This window comes from Pelodiscus sinensis, chromosome 19 (genome assembly GCF_049634645.1).
Source record: "Pelodiscus sinensis isolate JC-2024 chromosome 19, ASM4963464v1, whole genome shotgun sequence".
Classification (NCBI taxonomy): Eukaryota; Metazoa; Chordata; order Testudines; family Trionychidae; genus Pelodiscus; species Pelodiscus sinensis.
In genome coordinates, this window is record NC_134729.1 from 7,587,432 (window position 1) to 7,608,045 (window position 20,614).

Genomic DNA, 20,614 nt, shown 5'->3' on the forward strand with positions numbered 1-20,614 from the left:
TGCTGGGCAGTGTTACAGGTACCGGCCAGTAGGGGTCAACCCCAGCCCACACACAGCCACCAGTGGTTGCCCAGAGGGTATGGCCTGCCCACCACATCGCACACACATCGCTGAGCGATGCAATAGGCACTGCAGACATAAGCCACACACTGAGACCAGCCAAGCAAGCCCAGGTCCGGGGCTCCAGTGCGGAGGGCGGCTGTAGCACTGCCAGGCCAATGGGCACAGTATAGGGGCCCGGCCCAGGAGGACACAGAGTAGGGGCCTGGCCCGATAGGCACGGCATAGAGGCCTGGCACAGGCAGACAAGGCGTAGGGGTCCAGACCGGTGGGCACGGCGTAGGGGCCCAGACCGGTGGGTATGGCGTAGGGCCCAGACCGGTGGGCACGGCGTAGGGGCCTAGACCGGTGGGTATGGCGTAGGGCCCAGACCGGTGGACACGGCGTAGGGCCCAGACCGGTGGACACGGCGTAGGGGCCCAGACCGGTGGGTATGGCGTAGGGGTCCAGACCGGTGGGCACGGTGTAGGGCCCAGACCGGTGGGTATGGCGTAGGGGTCCAGACCGGTGGGCACGGCGTAGGGGTCCAGACCAGTGGGTATGGCGTAGGGCCCAGACCGGTGGGTATGGCGTAGGGGTCCAGACCGGTGGGTATGGCGTAGGGCCCAGACCGGTGGGCACGGCGTAGGGGTCCAGACCGGTGGGCATGGCGTAGGGGCCCAGACCTGTGGGCACGGCGTAGGGGTCCAGACCGGTGGGCACGGCGTAGGGGTCCAGACCGGTGGGTATGGCGTAGGGGTCCAGACCGGTGGGTATGGCGGAGGGCCCAGACCGGTGGGTATGGCGTAGGGGTCCAGACCGGTGGGTATGGCGGAGGGCCCAGACCGGTGGGTATGGCGTAGGGGTCCAGACCGGTGGGCACGGCGTAGGGGTCCAGACCGGTGGGTATGGCGGAGGGCCCAGACCGGTGGGTATGGCGTAGGGGTCCAGACCGGTGGGCACGGCGTAGGGGTCCAGACCGGTGGGTATGGCGTAGGGGTCCAGACCGGTGGGCACGGCGTAGGGGCCCAGACCGGTGGGCACGGCGTAGGGGTCCAGACTGGTGGGTATGGCGTAGGGGTCCAGACCGGTGGGCACGGCGTAGGGCCCAGACCGGTGGGTACGGCGTAGGGGCCCAGACCGGTGGGTACGGCGTAGGGGCCCAGACCGGTGGGCACGGCATAGGGGCCCAGACCGGTGGGCACGGCGTAGGGGCCCAGACCGGTGGGCACGGCGTAGGGGCCGAGACCGGTGGGCACGGCGTAGGGGCCGAGACCGGTGGGCACGGCGTAGGGGCCCAGACCGGTGGGCACGGCGTAGGGGCCGAGACCGGTGGGCACGGCGTAGGGGCCCAGACCGGTGGGTACGGCGTAGGGGCCCAGACCGGTGGGCACGGCGTAGGGGCCCAGACCGGTGGGCACGGCGTAGGGGCCCAGACCGGTGGGCACGGCGTAGGGGCCCAGACCGGTGGGCACGGCGTAGGGGCCCAGACCGGTGGGCACGGCGTAGGGGCCCGTCTGTTCAGACAGAAGAGTCCTCTCACATTTCAAGTGCACCACAGACAGGCTACAAAGCTTACCCTCCTCCCACCCTCCCACCCACACCACCCCTTGCGCGCTTCTCTGGATCCCGCAGAGCCTGCCTGTTTCTGTCTTCCATGGCCAGGAGGACGCCCCCAGGACCCACCTCCTGCCCAGTGGCCCTGTGAGGAGCTTGTCCCAGCAGCCCCAGAAGGATATTGGTGCAGCAGGGCTCTGCAGAGCTGGGCAGTTGGCATGAAGACTTTGTAGGTCAACAGGAAATCCCCAATCAAGGTATCTGAAAGCCACAAGCCCCGCAGGAGTTAAAGTGCCTGTGCCCCAGACAGGACCCACCGGTTCTGGGCCCAGCAACAATCCCCAGACATCGACCATCCCCTCCACAATCTCACTGAGCCCCCCCCTCCCACATTCCCAGCCCCCCACAATCCTCCCAGACATCCCAGCCCCCTACTCCCACCATCCCTCCACAGCCCTGCCACCCCCCTTTGCTCCCGCCATCCCCCCACATACCTAGGGGGTCCGAGAACGTTGCATCCAGCCTCATGGCTTCCAGCAAATACTCCAGGATCTTATCAGGGGTCCCAGCCATCACCGAGTACCTGGAGGACAGAGCACACCCAGGCATGCCGCACTCCCAGGGTTACAAAGCCTCCTCCCCTAGCCATGTGGCCGAGCTCTAGCTCACCCAGGCCCTGCAGAGCCTCTGTCTGCCAGGCAGCCAAGCACAGAGATGCCGCTGCCAGCCCCACACACGCTCCCCACCTGGCAGCTGGGGCCCCCAGCTCAGCTATGTCCCAGCATCCTTTGCAACAGGCACTACAGCTGCCTCCCTCGGTGGATTCTGGGGCCAGGGGAGCAGACGCTGCAACTCCCTGCCCTGCTGTGTCAGAGCCTGGGCCCCTGCCAGAGGCGGCAATGGAGCGGGGGTGGGGGGCTGCGAGAACCACCCAATCTGCCGGCCCTGCCTGGCAGGCTTTCGGCCGCTGTACCTACTGCTCCCCGCAGACGGAGCCGGGCTGCCGGAGCCGCCGCCCTGCAGGTTCTTCTCCAGCACTAGCACCACCTTCCCGTGCTCCTTCAGGCGCATGGTGTTGGCCTCGACGTCCTAGAGAACCCAGTGTCAATGCTGCTGCACCGGGTTCCCGTGAGATGGGCAACAGGGCTGGGCAGCGCAAGGCCTGGGGCGGGCCCCGGAACAGGGCAAGGACTCAGGGGTGGAGTGGGGATGGGGGCAGGAGTTCCACCCCCTTGCTGGGCAAGAGATGCACCAGGTCCCTCAGACTCCTCCCCAGGGCTGCTGGTCCCTGCGCTGGGATCTGCTCCGGCTCGTGGCTGCCCTGCCCCAGGACTCTGCTTTGGCAGATGCCGGGGTCCCTGAGGGCAAAGCAGGGCAGCAGGTGACGGCAGCACATTGGGTAGTTTGGATGCCCGGTGAGCTGTGGGGGTGTGGCGGGGGCGGGGGAGATCCAGCTGTGACTGCCTGGGGCTTGGGCGGGGAAGGCAATGGCCACTCCAGTTGCCTGGACAGTGGGTGCCCAGCATCTCAGGGCTGTGGACAGCAGATCCCGCCCGGTGAGGACGGGGAGGCCAGGCGATATCTGCCCGGGAACAGGAGGAAAGGCCCGAGGAGGGGCCAGTTGCTGGAGGGGAGTAGCGCCGGCCTGGCTCTATCGAGGGCTCAGTTCTGGCCTGACCCTCGTGGGCTTTGCTGTAACTTCTGCTCTCGGAGTTAACGAAGGACTCCTGGGGCCCAGACATCCCTCCCCGCTCACAGCACTGGCCGAGTCACTTCCGAGTCAGACAGCTGGGAGGCAGCCGCAGGGCGCTCCGGCAGGCCCACCTTGACGATGCGGTTGAAGTCTCGCTTGTCCACGCGCAGGAAATGGCAGTTGTCCTCCCGCAGGATGATGGTGGCAGCTCGGGGAGCATCGTTCACCAGCGCGAGCTGCCCAAAGTCATCCCCCTCGTGCAGGGTGGTCACCAGGCCCTGGGGGAGAAACCAGAGACTCCCCACCATCACCCACCTGCTGGGGGCAGGAAGCCTGGGAGGTGCTGGGATCTGGGGGAGCACCAGGCTGGCCCAAGGGGCCAGGCCCTTCAGCTCCCGCCTCCATTGAGTTCCCTCAAGGGACGGGGCCTGGAGGTCCTGGTTCTGTCCCGGTAGTGGGGCCGAGTTAGGGTGACCAGCTGTCCCAATACTGGGCCTTTGTCTTACAAAGGCAACTCTACTCACCCCATCCCAGTTTTTCACGCTCACTGGTCACCCTTGGCCCAGTGGACCTGCAGGGGCAGAGCCTGGAGGTCCAGTTGAGTCCCAGTGGTGGGAGCCAGGCACCTGCAGGGGCACGGTAGCATGGGGGGCAGGGCAGCACCTACCTTGCCATGGGTCACCACGTTCACTGAGCCCTTCCAGATGATGTACCACGAGGTGCCCTTGTCTCCTTGGCTGAACACTGCAAAGAAGCCATCGTTTGTGCGGGGATGGGGCAGCTGATGGGGCAGCCGATGGGGCAGCCCTGCCAAGGACGGTGTGTTCCAGGGGAGCTGCCCTGTGCGCAGAGATCTGGGGGGCACGGAACAAGCACTCTTGGGGCTGGGGCTTTGGCCAGCTCTGCCCCACGCCGTGAGAGCAGTGCAGCATGGTCGGGACGTCCAGCACCGCCAGCCATTGCTGCCCAACTGCCCCGGGACCCCGGCAAACAGCCACAGGGCCAGGCCCTGCCCTGCACCCCCCCCCAGAGTCGCTGGGCAAAGGGGCCCTCGGGACGGAGCCCTGCTGTGGCGCCCCCAGGGGCCGGGCAGTCTGCAGGGCGATGCCAGGCAAGGGGGTCTCCTGGGCACAACTTCCTGGTCAGAGGAAGCTGGGCGCCAGGCTGGCAGGGCGGTGCACCAGGCCCTGGACTGGCGAAGCGCCTGGGCGGTGGGGCGAGGCGGATACTCACACACGGTGCCCGCTTTGGGGTGCGACTCAAACAGCAGCACGGACGCCAGCTCCCGCTTCACCTGCAGTGAGAGTCACCCCTTAGCTGCGCTGGGGGCGGGGGGCGTATGGGCCAGGCGCCCAGTGGGCGGGGGCGCCACGTGCTGCTGGGCAGAGCAGGGCAGGAGGAAGAGCGGGAGCCCAGTGGGCCCCAGGAGATGCCTGGGAGTCACACAGGCAGTCAGGGGGCTGGCTGCTCCGCTGCGGGTGTCCCAGCTAAGGCTGGGTGGAGGCAGCAGGGATGGGGTGGGGAAGGACTGCGGGTGGCATGAGGGAGCAGGGAGAAGGGGAGGGCAACATGGCTTGTGGGGAAAGGGCAGAAGGGGAATGGGGGTGGGTGGAGTTCAAAGGCGGAGGGGCCCACAGGGAGGAGCAGGGCTGGTGGGGGAGGGCAGGGGGACGGGTGGGGAAGGAGCGCAGGGTAGGCGGGGGAGGGCAAAAGGACTAGCGGGGGAAGGACTGGTGGGGGGGGCAGCGCGACCAGCAGGGGAAGGGACACAGGGCTGGTGGGGGAGGGCAGCGGGACTAGCGGGGGAAGGGGCGCAGGGACTGGTGGGGGGAGGGGCGCAGGGCTGGTGGAGGGGCAGCGGAACCGGCGGGGGGAGGGGCACAGGGCGGGGGGGGCAGCGGGACCGGCAGGGAGAGGGGGGAGGGGCTAGTGGGGGGCAGTGGGACCGGCGGGGGGAGGGGCGCAGGGCTGGTGGGGGGGCAGCGGGACCGGCAGGGGGAGGGGTACAGGGTTGGTGGGGGGGCAGCGGGACCAGTGAGGGAAAAGGCGCAGGGATGGTGGGGGGACAGCGGGACCGGCGGGGGGAGGGGCACAGGGCGGGGGGGGCAGCAGGACCGGCGGGGTGAGGGGGGAGGGGCTGGTGGGGGGCAGTGGGACCGGCGGGGGGAGGGGCGCAGGGCTGGTGGGGGGCAGTGGGACCGGCGGGGGGAGGGGCGCAGGGCTGGTGGGGGGGCAGCGGGACCGGCGGGGGGAGGGGCGCAGGGCTGGTGGGGGGCAGCGGGACCGGCGGGGGGAGGGGCGCAGGGCTGGTGGGGGGCAGCGGGACCGGCGGGGGGAGGGGCGCAGGGCTGGTGGGGGGCAGCGGGACCGGCGGGGGGAGGGGCGCAGGGCTGGTGGGGGGGCAGCGGGACCGGCGGGGGAGGGGCGCAGGGCTGGTGGGGGGCAGCGGGACCGGCGGGGGAAGGGGCGCAGGGCTGGTGGGGGGGGCAGTGGGACCGGCGGGGGGAGGGGCGCAGGGCTGGTGGGGGGGGCAGTGGGACCGGCGGGGGGAGGGGCGCAGGGCTGGTGGGGGGGGCAGTGGGACCGGCGGGGGGAGGGGCGCAGGGCTGGTGGGGGGCAGCGGGACCGGCGGGGGGAGGGGCGCAGGGCTGGTGGGGGGCAGCGGGACCGGCGGGGGGAGGGGCGCAGGGCTGGTGGGGGGCAGCGGGACCGGCGGGGGAAGTGGCGTGGGGGTTCGCCAAGGCCAGGGGAGGACCAGGGCTCACCGAGTGGGACAGATGGGCCACAGCTTTGATGTGCAGCAGCTCCTCAAAGATAAGCTCCAGCTCGTCCTGCGTGCGCTGGGCAGGGCTGGGGAGAGAGGCTGTTACCCTGGCGCTGGCCTGGGCCCCGACCCTCCTGCCAGGCATGGCCCCACGTGGAGGGCACCCCCTGCCCTCCCCCCCCCATGAGGGCAGCCTCCCAACTCGGAAATGGCCCCAGGCCAGGGCAGCTCCTGGTCCCTGCCAGGCCAGGGGTCGGGTCTGGGAGCCCCCTTCCCAGGCTGCTGTCTGGGGGTGTCAGTGCGTCAAGGCTCTGGGACCGAGGGCACTGACCTCCCACACGTACCCCAGCCTGGCGGGGCAACTCCCCGCCCTCAGCATCCTCCCTGAGCGCGCAGGCCCACCCCACCCAGCGAATCTGGGTGGGCAGCCCAGCCGTGGGGAGGGATGGCCCAGGGGGCTGGGTTCTTGGCGGGCAGCCCAGCCGTGGGGAGGGATGGCCCAGGGGGCCGGGCTCTTGGCGGGCAGCCCAGACCCCCCATCCATAAGGCCCATGTGGGACACTCACGGCTTGCGCAGGGCCATGGTGAGCAGCGCATCGGGGCCCAGCTGGGCCAGAAAGGCCAGTGCCTCCAGGAGCTCCTCGGTGCCCCAGGTGCCAGGCTCCGGACTCAGCTCCCCCTCAGCAAAGCGGTAAAACTGGGCGTCCTTGTCCTGGAAATGCCACTCCTGCCTCACTAGGACAGAGCCATGGGGCAGCGTCAGCCTGTGCCACCCCTGGAGCAGGGCCCGAGCCTGCCTGGCCAAGGGCCCAGCCCAACTCACGAGCTGCGGGGAGCCCAGGGGAGCAGGGGCAGCAGGAGCTGGACAGGAATGGGCGCCAGGGAGACGCGGGCACTGCCAGCGTGTGCCACCGTGGGGTGCAGCGGCAGCCCCCTCATCTTGTCATGGCAGGAGCCTGACGTAGGCCTGCACCTGCACCCAGCATGGAGCCCAGCTAAGGAGCTTGGGCTTGGCAATGGTGTTAAGTCCGACACATCCCATGGGACCCTCTCAGCTCTTGCCAACCCACCCCAGCAAGTCCTGGCCCATCACATCCTGACAAACCCCATGTGGTTCCCAGCCCTGGCACCCCAGCTCAGCCCAACCTGCCCTGCCAGACCCCTGTTGCTCCAACCTTCCCCCCCCCCCAGGCCCTGGCACACCCTGCCCCCCATACCATACCCAGCCTGCCCTGCCAGACCCCTGTTCTCCAGCCACAGAGGTGGCCGGAGTCCTGGCTCCCCCCTCTCCCCGCGTGGGTCTCACCGTGCGTCAGGACTCCTCCATCCACCAGCACCTGGCAAACCCCAATGGCCTGGCCCCGCGTTTGGGCCGAGAGCCCCGCGCTGAGCAGCCAGTCCACCAGCTCCTTCCCGGAGAGGCACTGCCTGCGGGGGAAGGGCAGCAGAGGGCGAGGTCAACCCGGGCTGGGGCGCGAGGCAGGAGAAAAGGGCAGGGTGGCTTTGTGTGGCATTTGTGGCATATTGGGGCTGCAGGACCGGACGGGCAGAGCTCGGGGCGGGGGCAGGGCAGGGGAATAGGGGGTAGGAGAAGCCCAGGCCTGGAACCGCAGGGGGCTGTGGGAAGGGATCAGGGGACACCATCAGAGCTGGGGGGGGTCCAAGGTGAGAATTGCAGGGGTAGTGGTTCAGGCTTGAGGGGCAGGAAGGGGAGACCCTGTGCAGGTATACCAGAGGCTGTGGGTCGGAAGGGCACAGCTGTGTGGGAAGGATGGGCAGGGCTGTGTGGGTCAGACTGGCAGAGCTATGGGGGTTGGAAGGGCAGGGCTGTGTGGGTCAGACTGGCAGAGCTATGGGGGTTGGAAGGGCAGGGTTGTGTGGGTAAGACTGGCAGAGCTATGGGGGTTGGAAGGGCAGGGCTGTGTGGGTCAGACTGGCAGAGCTATGGGGGTCGGAAGGACAGAGTTGTGTGGGTCAGACTGGCAGGGCTGTGTGGGTCAGACTGGCAGAGCTATGGGAGTCAGAAGGACAGGGTTGTGTGGGTCAGACTGGCAGGGCTGTGTGGGTCAGACTGGCAGAGCTATGGGGGTCAGAAGGACAGGGTTGTGTGGGTCAGACTGGCAGGGCTGTGTGGGTCAGACTGGCAGAGCTATGGGGGTTGGAAGGACAAGATTGTGTGGGTCAGACTGGCAGGGCTGTGTGGGTCAGACTGGCAAAGCTATGGGGGTTAGAAGGGCAGGGTTGTGTGGGTAAGACTGGCAGAGCTATGGGGGTTGGAAGGGCAGGGCTGTGTGGGTCAGACTGGCAGGGCTGTGGGGGTCAGACTGGCAGAGCTACGGGGGTTGGAAGGGCAGGGCTGTGGGGGTCAGACTGGCAGGGTTGTGTGGGTAAGACTGGCAGAGCTATGGGGGTTGGAAGGGCAGGGCTGTGTGGGTCAGACTGGCAGAGCTATGGGGGTTGGAAGGGCAGGGTTGTGTGGGGCAGGGCTGTGGGGAGGATGGGTGCTGTGGGGATCAGATAGGCATGGCTGGGGGGGTCGGACTGGTGGGTCTGTGAGCGGAAGGGCAGGGCTATGTCTACACTGCACTCTAAACTTGAAATAAGATATGCAAATTGCGAAGCTTATTTCAAGTTTATTTCACAATAAAGTGCTACTGTATTTCAAGACATCCCTTACCCCTCGTGGAATGAGGGTTACCAGGATGCCGAAATAGCATGCTCGTTATTTTGAAAAATATTTCAAAATAATAGGTGGCTTGTGAAGACACGGGTAGCTATTTCGGGATACCTTTGGTATCCTGAAATAACTTTGATGTGTAGACATAGCCCCAGGGTATGTCTACACTACAAGGTTTTTGCGGCAGAGAGTATGCTAATGACGGACTCATTAGCATGAGTCACGATGTCATTAGCATATTTTCTGCTGGTGCTTGTTGCGCAAGCGGTTTGTGCACAAAAAGCAGCGGTGCAGAGGTTAAATGGTGCCCCGCCAGGAGAGGCATAAGGATCTTGCGCAAAAGGGTTTTTTTTGCACAAAACGGAAGTGGCTACCCTGCTTCTTTTTGGGCAAAAAGTATCAGCAGAAAATATGCTAATGACATCGTGACTCATGCTAATGAGTCCGTCATTAGCATATTCTGCCACAAAAACCTCGTAGTGTAGACAAAGCCTGGGAGCCCATGCCTGTCTCTCCCGTTCCCACTCTGGGGATGGGGCTGAGAGTCCCACCTGGATCTGGACCCAGGCCCACAGGAGCTGCCCTGCGAGATTCCCCTCTGGGAGGCCCTGCCAGGGCCATGGGGCAGGGTCTCCTACCTGTGGTGCCTGAGGTGGTGTTTGTGGTCGCGGATGAGGCCAGGACGGGTGCTCATGAGGTGGCTGTACAGGAGCTTCCCTGCTCGCCAGATCTTCTCTGCAGGTGCCTTGGGGACAAACAAGCATTGCCAGGCAGGAAGCTGAGCAGGGAACTGGGCACTTCCTCCCTAACCCTTCCCACCCCGGCCACTGGCACGGCTCGCTCTGCCACGCGGGCAGGGCCAGCCCTTCCCACCCCGGCCACTGGCACAGCTTGCTCTGCCACGCGGGCAGGGCCAGTCCTTCCCACCCCGGCCACTGGCACGGCTCGCTCTGCCACGCGGGCAGGGCCAGTCCTTCCCACTTCGGCCACTGGCACGGCTTGCTCTGCCACACAGGCAGGGCCAGCCCTTCCCATCCCAGCCACTGGCACGGCTCGCTCTGCCACGCGGGCAGGGCCAGCCCTTCCCACCCCGGCCACTGGCACGGCTCGCTCTGCCATGCAGGCAGGGCCAGTCCTACTTTGGACAGGAAACTGGCCAGATGAAAGTAGCCCCAGCTCCGTCTCCTTCCTGCCCACGTTGCTCCCCAGCCAGGGTCCAGGGTGCCTGCGGGTTGGAGGGGCTCTCCCAGACCAAGGGGCAGCGAAGGCCTTTGGAGCTGCTTTGTGCAGGGGAGTGAACTGCCCAGTGATGGGGCCTGGCTGCTCAGAGCAGGGACTCCCCACTCACCTGCGTTAGGCTCTGCCCGAAGTCTGGGGCTGACTCGCTGTCAGGGAGCGGCTTCTGGAAAGCAGAGATGGGCCTCAGTCAGTGGCACGCAGGGTCCCCCTCCACACCCACGCCCTCTGTGTGCAGCCTGCAATGGCCCAGGCAGCCCAGTGGCTGAAGGGGGGGAGGGCCTGCCCCCTCGCCCCAGAACCTAGCAGACTGCAATATGAAGCTAGCTGCTCTAGCTATGGGGAGAACCTGGGTTATGGGCCTCCCGCACATCTCTAGGAAGAAAAGAGCTCTCCCAGGCTACCCTGCAGGGCACAGGGTGTGTCCGGGAAGACCCCTAGCTCACACGGGCAGGCAGGCCTGCAGGAGTCCCACTCTTCCAAGCAAGGCTGCCCCCGGCCGCTGGTCAGTAACAGCTGCCATTGCCCGCCCCAGAGCAGCTGCATGCGGGGTGGAGCCAGGGCAGCTTCTCCGGGTGACACACTGACGGGAGAGACCGCGCCGGAAAGGAGCAAACCTGCCTATCGGCCCCTGGTTGCTGGGCTCGGATTAGTCGCCCGGCCTCGCTGCTGCTTTGCTCGTGGTGCTGCCCCTTGTGGGTCTGCCCCCCACATAAATACAAGCCCAACCTCATCTCCTTGCCCAGCCAGCACCTACCTCCCGGGGCTGCACTACGTCCCCATGGCGGGAGTGGGGTGCATGGGCCAGTTCTGGGACTTGAACGCCTGACCTCAGACATGGCCCATCTAGACCCCACGGCACCGGAGTGGCCCCATAGCATGACCCCAGCTGACAGCCTCACTCATTTGCCAGGGTGGGACTTGTCTGGGGGCCAAGCCAGGTCCAGCCCCTGCTGTCAGCTTGGGGAGCTGCCTTCAGAGCCGATGGTTTGACACTGCCTAGGGCCCAGATGTGAGGCCCGGCTCAGGGGGGCTGGCACAATTTCTGCAGGGGGAGGGGCTGAGAGCCAGTAAGCCGAACTCATACCCTTGTATAGAATGGAAAGGTAGGGGGTGTAGCTGCCCCCTCGCCCCAGAACCTAGCAGACTGCAATATGAAGCTAGCTGCTCTAGCTATGGGGAGAACCTGGGTTATGGGCCTCCCGCACATCTCTAGGAAGAAAAGAGCTGGCAGGAGGAGCTGTGATAGGTCCCAGCGCCCAGAACAGCAGCTGGGGCAGCACATTGGCCCCTGGCAGCAGAGTGCTGCGAGCTGGCACCACGTCACGGCTTCCATCAAGCAGAACCACTCTCCCTTGTGGGCCAGCTGCTCTGTCCCCGTGGGGCGGGCAGGGCTGCGGGGGGCGGGCGGGCGGGGCTGCCTGGCAAAGAGTCCAGCCCAGCTCATGAGCTGTGGGCGGCTTCCAAACTTGCTGGGTCGCAGTACTGCGCTGCTGAGGCCCTGGGATCCCAGATGAGCCTGGGGGGCCTGCTCCTGGGCTAAGAACGGAAAGGACAGGCAATTCTCTGGGGACGTGGCCGCGAGGGAACCTCAACAAGCCTGTTCCCAGCCCCGGCCCTGCCCGAGCTTGGTCTGCTCTGGGAGGATCCCAGCTACACAAGAAGCAATGGGAGCTGAGCCTGGCATGCTGAGCAAGAGCACCCCAGGCCTGCTTTGCTCCCCACAGCCCGGCCGGGCCGCTCCCTGGCCCTTTCTCCTCTGGCCCCCACCTCCTACGTGTGCTCAGATTTGCTGGGTTCCAACTTGAGTGGTGCCTCACCCACACTCGTGGCCTTGCACACGCACTTTCCAGGGGCATCTGAGCCTGCAGGCTTCTCTCACGTTTCACACGCGCCGAACGGGGACCCTCACGATCCCCCCGTCTGACATCCTGCGCACGGCAGGCCACAGCACCTCACACACCCACTCCTGGATATGACCCTCCGCCTCTGGCTGAGCCATTCATGCCCTCAGAGCAGGGCGTAAAGCAGGGGTCCCAAATTCCCTCAGCTGTACAATTTGGCCCAGGAGTCCCGGCAGGCGGGGGGGGGGGGTTGTCCTGCTGTTCCTATCCCCAAATCCCCCCCTTCTTACCACACCCCCCCTCCTCCCATGGCTTTCTGTCCCTTGTGGGATCACTGAGGGGGCCTGGTGGCACACAGTATTAGCAGCAACCCCCCTTCCTCCCGCGGCAGCGGGAACCGCTGGGGTGTGGAGCACACTCCGCAAGGACACTCACTCGGCTACACTCTGCTTCCCTGCGGCTCCTGCTTCCAATTGCTGCTGACGTCCCACACCAGGTCCCCCGGTAAACCCTGAGGCCACACTCTTTGAGGGATATGACCGATCAGCTGTTTCCCAGCTGAGATGCTAAGAATTGGGGGTGAGCTACTAGAAGTGGCCTGCTCTGGAGCAGGGGGGCTACTTGGTGAGTTTGTATTTGAAGAATAAAATTGCCTTGTGGCCGGTGCCTGAGGAGCCTCCCTGGGGTCAGGAGCCAGTCCAGCAGCCTTGTCCTCGCCGCCCGTGAGCTCCGGGGCCAGAAAAGCCGCGTTCGTAAGTGCGGATCCGACATAAGTCAGATCCGCATAAGTCGGGGACTGCCTGTACTCCAGCCAGGGATGGCCTGCGAGCCAGAAGTTTGACACTCTGAGGTGAAGATTTCAGGTGATAAAGACTCCCCCAATTGCCCATGACATTTGCCCCCTGCTGCAGAGAAGGCTAAAAACCCAAACCCCACAGGGTCTGCGCCAATCTCACGTACAGACAGAACATGGCAAATAGCACACGTCTTCTTAAAACTTACATGCTGGAAGTTACAAAGACATCCAGTCAGACAGCAGAAACCACAGCATGGGACTTGAGTCCCTATTCAACGGGGCGCCCGCTTTCATGTCTCTTTGGTTATGGGATTCCCATTTCCTGCCCTCTGTCACATGGAAGTGCGCCTGTCCTGACTGGCTGATTACGTACCTACAGTAAGAACACGTTGGGTGTTGCCAATTGTGTGCTTGTGCAGACCCAGAACGGCCGGATAGCACTGCAGGGTGAAATCAGGGACCTTCCTACACACACCATGGCACCTCCGCCTTGCCCACAGCCCCTGGGTTCGCGCTCAGCTGCTCAGCGTCCCCACACCAGGCACTTTTGGCCAGTCAGAAATACGATTTCCCACTGAAGAACATTTTGACGGCAAATGTTCAAGCAGCCCCACCTGGAGCTGCATTTTTGGGGGTGGGGCTGATGGAATTTAGCAGCTGGAACCAGGAGAGGAGCCACAATGTCATGAACAACCAGTTTCCTGCTGCCTCTCAAGGCTCAGCTCAATCATCGGCCTGTGAAGGGCAGCAGTGCGGACCCATGACCAGAGCCGGAAAGGGGGACACGCCCAGCTACACAATAACTCCAGGGAGGGAAGTCTCCTAATCCCAGGTTGTCAGCTGGCTCTGTACACAGCCCAGCTCCCTGCCCTCCAGTGGCCCTGCTCAGTCCTCGGCCAGTTCCCTGGCTGTTTAATTGTCCCAGCCCAAGAGTCAGGAAACGTCTGCTGAGTTAAGGACTAGAAAGTGTCATTCCCTCTTGCTCAGATCATACCAGCCAGCCAGCCAGAGATGGAGGGCTGGATGCAGGGAGCGACCCTGCCTGAGCGTGGGCACTGTCCATGCTCTGCGGAGCTGGGGGCTGTACAGACCCTGGGAGACACTGCCCCGTCCTGGGTTCTGAGCACTGGGCTGGCTGGAAAGTGTCAGAATCTGAAGGGTTAATGCTTCCTTGACGTGCTGTGGACATGCAACCTCCCCCAGGCCTATCTGCACTGCTCATAAGGGTTTGCAGGACTTGGGACATCAGTCAGATCCACGGGGTCCCTACAAGAACCCCCAGGGCAAGCTGCGGGGCCCTTTGGGGCATTCGGTCGGCCCAGAGGGGCTGCGCCCGGCCAGCCCCAGGCATAGAAGCCCCAGGCCGAAGGAGGATAACATTCCCCATGGGACTATCTGGAGGGAGCCCTTTTCTGGACAGTTCACCCCATTCGAGGGGATGGGAGGGGAGGAAGAAGCCCGCGGCATTCCTCTGTTGAGGTCAGGCCTCACAAATCCTCCCAGCCTTGCGCAAGGTCACCTGTTCCCCCAGCCCCATCATCCTGAGCCCATCTTCACTTCGGTTGAAATTCTGCGCCTGGTAGAGTCTTGTTTGGGAGCAGGTGCCAGAACAGGCTTGTCTCCTTGCAGTTAAACACTTGGTTCTGGGCAAGTTCATGCTGTTCAATAGATGATTTGAAAGTGTTTAAAATTCACAATCAGGATTCGAGGCAGCTGTCAAGGACTTTCCTTGCATCCCATATTCCATGTTGATTTTGAATCTAAGGCACACTATTGTCTCATATCCAGCTTCTCATCCACTGGAATCCCCAGGTCCTTTTCTGTAGAACTGCTACTTACCCATTTGGTCCCCAGCCTGTAACAATGCTTGGGATTCTTCCGTCCCAAGAGCAGGATTCTACACTTGTCCTTGTTGAACCTCATCATATTTCTTTTGGCCCAGTCCTCTTATCTGTCTAGGTCACTCTGGAGCCTATCGCTGCCCTCCAGCGTATCTACCTCTCCCCCTAGCTTAGTGTCATCTGCAAACTTGCTGAGGGTGCAATCCATCCCCTCATCCAGGTCATTAATAAAGATGTTGAACAAAACCGGTCCTAGAACAGATGCTTGGGGCACTCCGCTAGAAACTGACCGCCAACCTGACATCGAGCCGTTGATCACTACTTGTTGGGCCCAACAGTCTAGACAGCTTTCTATCCATGGGTACGTCTACACTAGCCCCCTAGTTCGAACTAGGGAGGCTAATGAGGGCAACCGAAATTGCAAATGAAGTGCGGGATTTAAATATCCCGCACTTCATTAGCATGTTCCTGGGCGGTTGCCATTTTGGAAATTGACTAGCCTGGAATAACTGCCCGCGTCTACACGCGGCAGTGAAACGGGAGTTCGAAGTAAAGCCCTAACACGAATTAGCTGGTATTCCTCCTGAAATGAGGTTTAACAGCTAATTCGTGTTAGGGCTTTACTTCGAACTCCTGTTTCACTGCTGCGTGTAGACACGGGCAGTTATTCCAGGCTAGTCAATTTCCAAAATGGCAACTGCCCGGGAACATACTAATGAAGCGCGGGATATTTAAATCCCACACTTCATTTGCAATTTCAGTTGCCCTCATTAGCCTCCTTAGTTCGAACTAGGGGGCTAGTGTAGACATAACCCATCTTACAGTCCATGTATCCAATCCACACTCCCTTAACTTGCCGGCAAGAAGATTGTGGGAGGTCATATCACAAGCTTTGCTAAAGTCATGGTATATCACATCCACTGACTTTCCCATATCCACAGAGCCAGTTACCTCAACATAGACTTGCCCTTCATGAATCCATGTTGACTATTCCTGATCACTTTCCCCTCTTCCAAGTGCATCAAAATGGATTCCTTGAGGATCCCCTCCATGATTTTCCAGGGACTGAGGTGAGGCTGACTGGTCTGTAGTTCCCTGGATTGTCCTTCTTCCCTTTTTTAAAGGCCCCCAGCTTTTCCCCATGAGTGCTCCAGCCCTGAAGCACCCACGAATGTTGCCAGAGGAGGGAAGTCCAGATCACAGAGACTCAACCTGAACCACATTCTTTGGCTATATTGATCTAACACCATTATTGAATTTTTAAAACATTTCTAGAATATAAGAAGGGCCAGACTGGGTCAGACCAAAGGTTCCATTTAGCCAATGCCAGGTGCCCCAGAGGAAGTGAACAAAACAGGAGATCGCTAAGTGATCCCTAACCACTCCCTGGCACTTCCCCAGCCCCTTGCTCTCCAGATGGGCAAACACTGCTTGGCTTCCTGCAGAGAGGTGAGCCACCATGGTGGCTGGTTGCTAGCTATCAAAGCCCCAGTGACTGGATTTGCCATTGTTTTCTCCAAAGCTCTGCTGATATGGGGCGTAGGGTCCAGACAGCTAGCAGCCATTCATGAGCCTGTCTCTGTAGAACATTTATACTGATTTGTCTGGGGGTTTGGTCCCTTTTGAAGGCTGTGCCTCTGGGTGCTGTCAAAACCCTATAACTGAGCATCTGTGTTACCCTGCTAAGGGCTGTTACCCCAACTCTGCGCCTTTGCTGGGGAGACAAGAGCTTCTGGCCCAGCAGGACAGGGTGGTGGGGCACCCCAGAGGGCAGGCAGCAGGGCTCAGTGACGTGATCAGCACATCGGGGGACAGTCTCATGGGGATCTCTGTGATCCAACTTGTCCCAGAGGCACCCGTAGAAGGTGGTGCCCAGGGCAACACGTTGCTTGCCCACTTGTAGGGCCAGCCCTGCAGGGAGTATAAGGACAGAAGGGACCATTCAGTCTAGACCAGTGTTTCCCAAATAGTGTTCCTTGGAACCCCGGGGTTCCGCAAAGTGAAAGTAAGGGTTCCATTCAGTCATAGGGTATGTCTACGCTTGCACCCTAGTTCGAACTAGGGATGCAAATGTTGGCATTCGAAATAGTCAATGAAGTGGGGATTCAAATATGATTCAAAAAAATGAGGAGTAACGTTAGTTCGAACCAAGGGGTTTGGTTCGAACTAATGTGTCCCGGCGCACACTTTCATTTTCAAAACAGCTGTTGATCAGAGTAACGTGCCGGCGAAATCATGCTAATGAAGCACGGGATATTTAAATCCCCGCTTCATTGACTATTTCAAATGCCTATATTTGCATCCCTAGTTCGAACTCGGGTGCAAGTGTAGACATACCCATAGACTGGCCAGAGCGCCCTGAGCCCGATGACGTATGTTTGCCCAAAGCCCTTCCTGTGCTGGGGAGCTGGGGCCTGTGGCTACTCACTCGTCCTGTTGAACAGCTGTGCCTTCTCTCTAGTCTGAATTTGTCTGGCTTCAACATCCAGCCACAGGACCTTGTTCTGCCGTTACCCACTAAATGCAAACACCCCAATTTTCTCCCCCAGCAGGCACACCCACGCGGTGATCAAGTCACCGCTCAGACCCCTCTGTCACAAGCAGAACAGTCTCAGCTCTGCCGGTCTCTTGTGCCTGGACTCCAGCCTTGGGATCCCTTTGGTGGCTGCTTCTTCGCCAGTTTTTCAATTTCCACTTTAAAATGTGGAGTCCAGCTGCAAGCCCTGAGCAGGCTCTCACGCTGAGCTCTTAGCTGCAGGACGCTGTAGGGCCTGGGTCCCTCTGAGCCAAGGGATACTGCCCCACCCCAGCTCCCCCAGGGCCTGCCTGTGACCCAGCATGGGCAAACCCACATGATCACCTTGGACCTGGAGGCCTAGGCACCGGAACCCCCTCCTCTGTTATCCCAGGGATAAAGTCTGGCTCCCTTCTGCCAGCAACCACATGCCACGTCCTGGTTTGCACTGGGCAGCACAAGGAGCACATGCACTCCCAGCTGAGTCGGCACCACCCCAGCAAAGCCTGTGGGGGAGCGGGGCTCTCTGCTCTGCTCCCCCTCACACAAAGGCTCCTGCCTGCCAGAGCAAGGCTAGCATGGCTCCCAGCGGCCAGGGTTGGGGTCACAAAGCTGGCTGCTCAGGGGCACATGGACAGTCTCACCCCCTTTTCTGCCAGGAGACTCACAAGCCCCTTCCCCAGCCTGGTGTGCAGAAGTGCCCACTGAGCCTCCACATGTCCCAGTTGCCAGGGCAATGCGCATTCACAGAGCACTGCTCTGCCTCTTCTTGGGGCACCAGCATGCCCAGAACAGTCTGCCAGGTGGGGCGCGCCAATGGGGTCCTCTCCCTAAGCGGGGCCTGAAAAGCTCTCCCCCGACAGCTCCTGAAGCACTGAGGGAAAGGGCTTCAGGGGCTGCCAAGGTGATCAGCAGCACAAGCTGTGGGAGGAGATACCTTTTGTGGGCCCCACTTCCTTTTGTGCGAGAGACTCGCTTTCCAGCTGCACAGCACTCTTCCGAACGTGCTTGGCAAAGGGACTGGGGGTGGCTGGCGGTGGGCACAGTGCTCTGTGGTGGATGAATGCACAGGAATGAAAGGTTCCCTGACTTACGAGTGAAGCCTGTCGAGGGATGTTTGGTAGCGGGGAACTGAATAGTCGTGTAACCACATCAAATTGTAGTGGTTATACGACTGATAGTCCTCAGGGCAGGGCCGGCAGCCAGTGCACACTCGGCCCCACTGCCAGGGAGCCCCCTGCTACTCCTCACCGCTGCCTCTCTATGGGTATGTCTACACTAGCTCGGTAGTTCGAGCTAGGTAGGCAAATGAGGGCAACCAGAGTCGCAAATGAAGCCCGGGATTTAAATATCCTGGGTTTCATTTGCATGTTTCCAGGTGCCGCCATTTTTAAATCCCCCTTAGTCTGAACTCCGTGCCCACGGCTACACGTGGCACGGAGTAGGTAGTTCGAATTAGGATCTCAAATTCCAACTACCGGTACGCCTCGTGGAACCGAGCCAGTGTAGACATACCCTATCAGAGGCAGCAGCGCGGGGCAGCAGGAGGGAGCCAGTCCGCAAGGGGAGCCAGTTTGAAAACCAGCTCCCCAACAGACCAGCTCCACCTACTGCCCCATGTTGCCTCTAATAGAGCTTGGACCACCCTGCAGTCAGAGGCTGCTGCCACGCAGCCTCCCATGCTCCTGCTCCCTCCCCCCCACCCCAGTTGCTGTAGGAGGCAACAAGGGGAGGGGCAGGGAGGTCCAGAGAGCTGGCATTCATTGAAAGCCAGCTCCTGCCTGCCCCCCTCACCCACTGGTAGAGAGGCAGCAGTGTGGGCGTGGGAGTGGCAGGCAGATCCAGTGCTTGTGGGAGCTGATTTAAAAGCTGGCTCCCCATGGACACTGGCTCCCACCTCCCCCCCTTGCTGCCTCTGATACAGAGGAAGCATGTTGGGCGGGGGAGGAGGGGAATGATGCATGTAGTCAACAGGATTAAGCCCAGGCTTACTGGTTAATCATGTAGTTGTCAACACGCTGACATCCCGAAACCTGTCCTGCCTGAGGGGCTCCCCACACACTAACCCTCACTTGCTAAGCGGGGGGGGGGAGGGGGATGCTGGAGGCCAATGAAGATAAGTGAAGGTGGGATGGGGCTGAGCCTGATGGACGCTGCTAAATAGATACTATATTACTGAGCTGCCCGACTCAGTGGAGCAGTAGAGCCCTGAGCGGAGAGAAATCGGTATCCGCGGAGCCTCAGCAGCCAAAGGATGGGAATGTGGCGCCACCACTCCCAGGAGCCAGCACCCCGCCCCAGCAGTGCCTTCTGGGCAAGCAGCTGTATTGCCCTCAGCCCCGGCCTCAGCCACATCTCCTGTCTGGGGTCGCACAGCCTCGCTGGGGGCGGGACTAGGGGGCCATACAGCCCCACGGCCAGGAGGACTGAAGGTGCCACATTCCTCCCCTCTCCTAGGAGTCGAGCCCTGTGGATTTCTATCCACAGACAGACGTAAGCGTCCAGGCAGGTGCCGGGATTGCGGAAGAGCAGGGCTGGCCCTGAGGCCTGGCACGGGGACAGTACAAAGCAAAGAAGAGGCAGCAGCATGGAGGTTCCCCACTGCTCCGCAAAGTCACTAAGAGCTGCGCTAAATGGGAAGCAGCGTTCCCTGTAAGCTGGGTGCTTGTGCGGCCGCTCAGGAGAGATTCCAGAGCCGCCCAGGTGACTAGTGAGCACCCACAGCTGGGTTTCTTGTTTCTCCTGGTGGTGCACATTCGCACGTGCTGTGGTGCGCATTAAACTTTATGTTGCACATGGATGGACAAATCCTCGCATGGAAAGAAAAGATTCGAGGGACCATTGATGGGGAGCCTCAAATGCAACAATGCACAAGTGGCAGAGAGCATCCAGCAGAGGTAGCAGCGAGTGGCCAGTAGCTGCCCTGGATAATCTCACCCAGGGGCAGAGGCGACTAGTAAAGGGAGATACGGGGGAGAGGAGGCACTGGCCTGGGGAAGGGCAGAGACACCTCCTTCCACCTCCAAGCCCCGCCTTTCCCTGCCCTTGCTCCACCCTTTTCCCTCCTCTTCCCCGTCCTTGCTGCACTGCCACCCCATTCTTCCCCCAACTGCTGTGGCCCAGGGGACTGGCAGGGATGGGGGTTCAGTGCCTTCCAGCCCCCCTGCACTCACCAGAAGGGGAAGCAGAGCAACACAGCCCCAGCTTGCTCTGCTCTCCTGGCCCATTGCCCTGCTGGCAAGTGCAGGGGGTCCTGCCCCTCCCTGAATGAGGCACCAGGAGAGCAGAGCAAGCTGGGGCCATATTGTTCCATTTCCCCAAAACAGCTGGTGAATGCGGGGGGTGGACGCCCTGTTGTGGGTGCCAGGCTCCCCTGCTAGTCCCTCTGCCCCGCTGGCTGCTGGCCAGCCCCTTGCCCTTCCCACCCATGGGCTGTGTCTACACTGGCATGAATTTCCGGAACTGCTTAAAACAGAATACTAGTCCGTTTTCAGTTTTTCCGGAAAAGGAGCGTCTACATTGGCAGGCTGCTTTTCTGGAAAAGCCCTTTTTCCAGAAAAGCATCTGTGGCCAGTGTAGACGCTCCTTTTCCGGAAAAGACTACTGGGCTGTCTACACTGGCCCTTTTCCGGAACAGTGTTCCGGAATAAGG

The 20,614-nt window shown here is 61.9% G+C and overlaps 1 protein-coding gene across 1 annotated transcript in view; it reads right to left on the reverse strand.

The window, feature by feature from the left end:
- The window catches only part of RAPGEF3 (Rap guanine nucleotide exchange factor 3), a 55,655-nt gene that overhangs the window by 15,265 nt on the left and 19,776 nt on the right, over nucleotides 1-20,614 (reverse strand). Inside the window, exons 3-13 of the mRNA XM_075902088.1 lie at nucleotides 10,079-10,132; nucleotides 9,369-9,475; nucleotides 7,360-7,481; nucleotides 6,620-6,788; nucleotides 6,055-6,139; nucleotides 4,523-4,583; nucleotides 3,957-4,033; nucleotides 3,421-3,567; nucleotides 2,570-2,685; nucleotides 2,091-2,179; nucleotides 1,779-1,857 (exon numbers count right to left, since the gene is read on the reverse strand). Coding sequence (XP_075758203.1) covers nucleotides 1,779-1,857; nucleotides 2,091-2,179; nucleotides 2,570-2,685; nucleotides 3,421-3,567; nucleotides 3,957-4,033; nucleotides 4,523-4,583; nucleotides 6,055-6,139; nucleotides 6,620-6,788; nucleotides 7,360-7,481; nucleotides 9,369-9,475; nucleotides 10,079-10,132 — 1,106 coding nt within the window. The remainder of the gene's footprint in view (nucleotides 1-1,778; nucleotides 1,858-2,090; nucleotides 2,180-2,569; nucleotides 2,686-3,420; nucleotides 3,568-3,956; nucleotides 4,034-4,522; nucleotides 4,584-6,054; nucleotides 6,140-6,619; nucleotides 6,789-7,359; nucleotides 7,482-9,368; nucleotides 9,476-10,078; nucleotides 10,133-20,614) is intronic.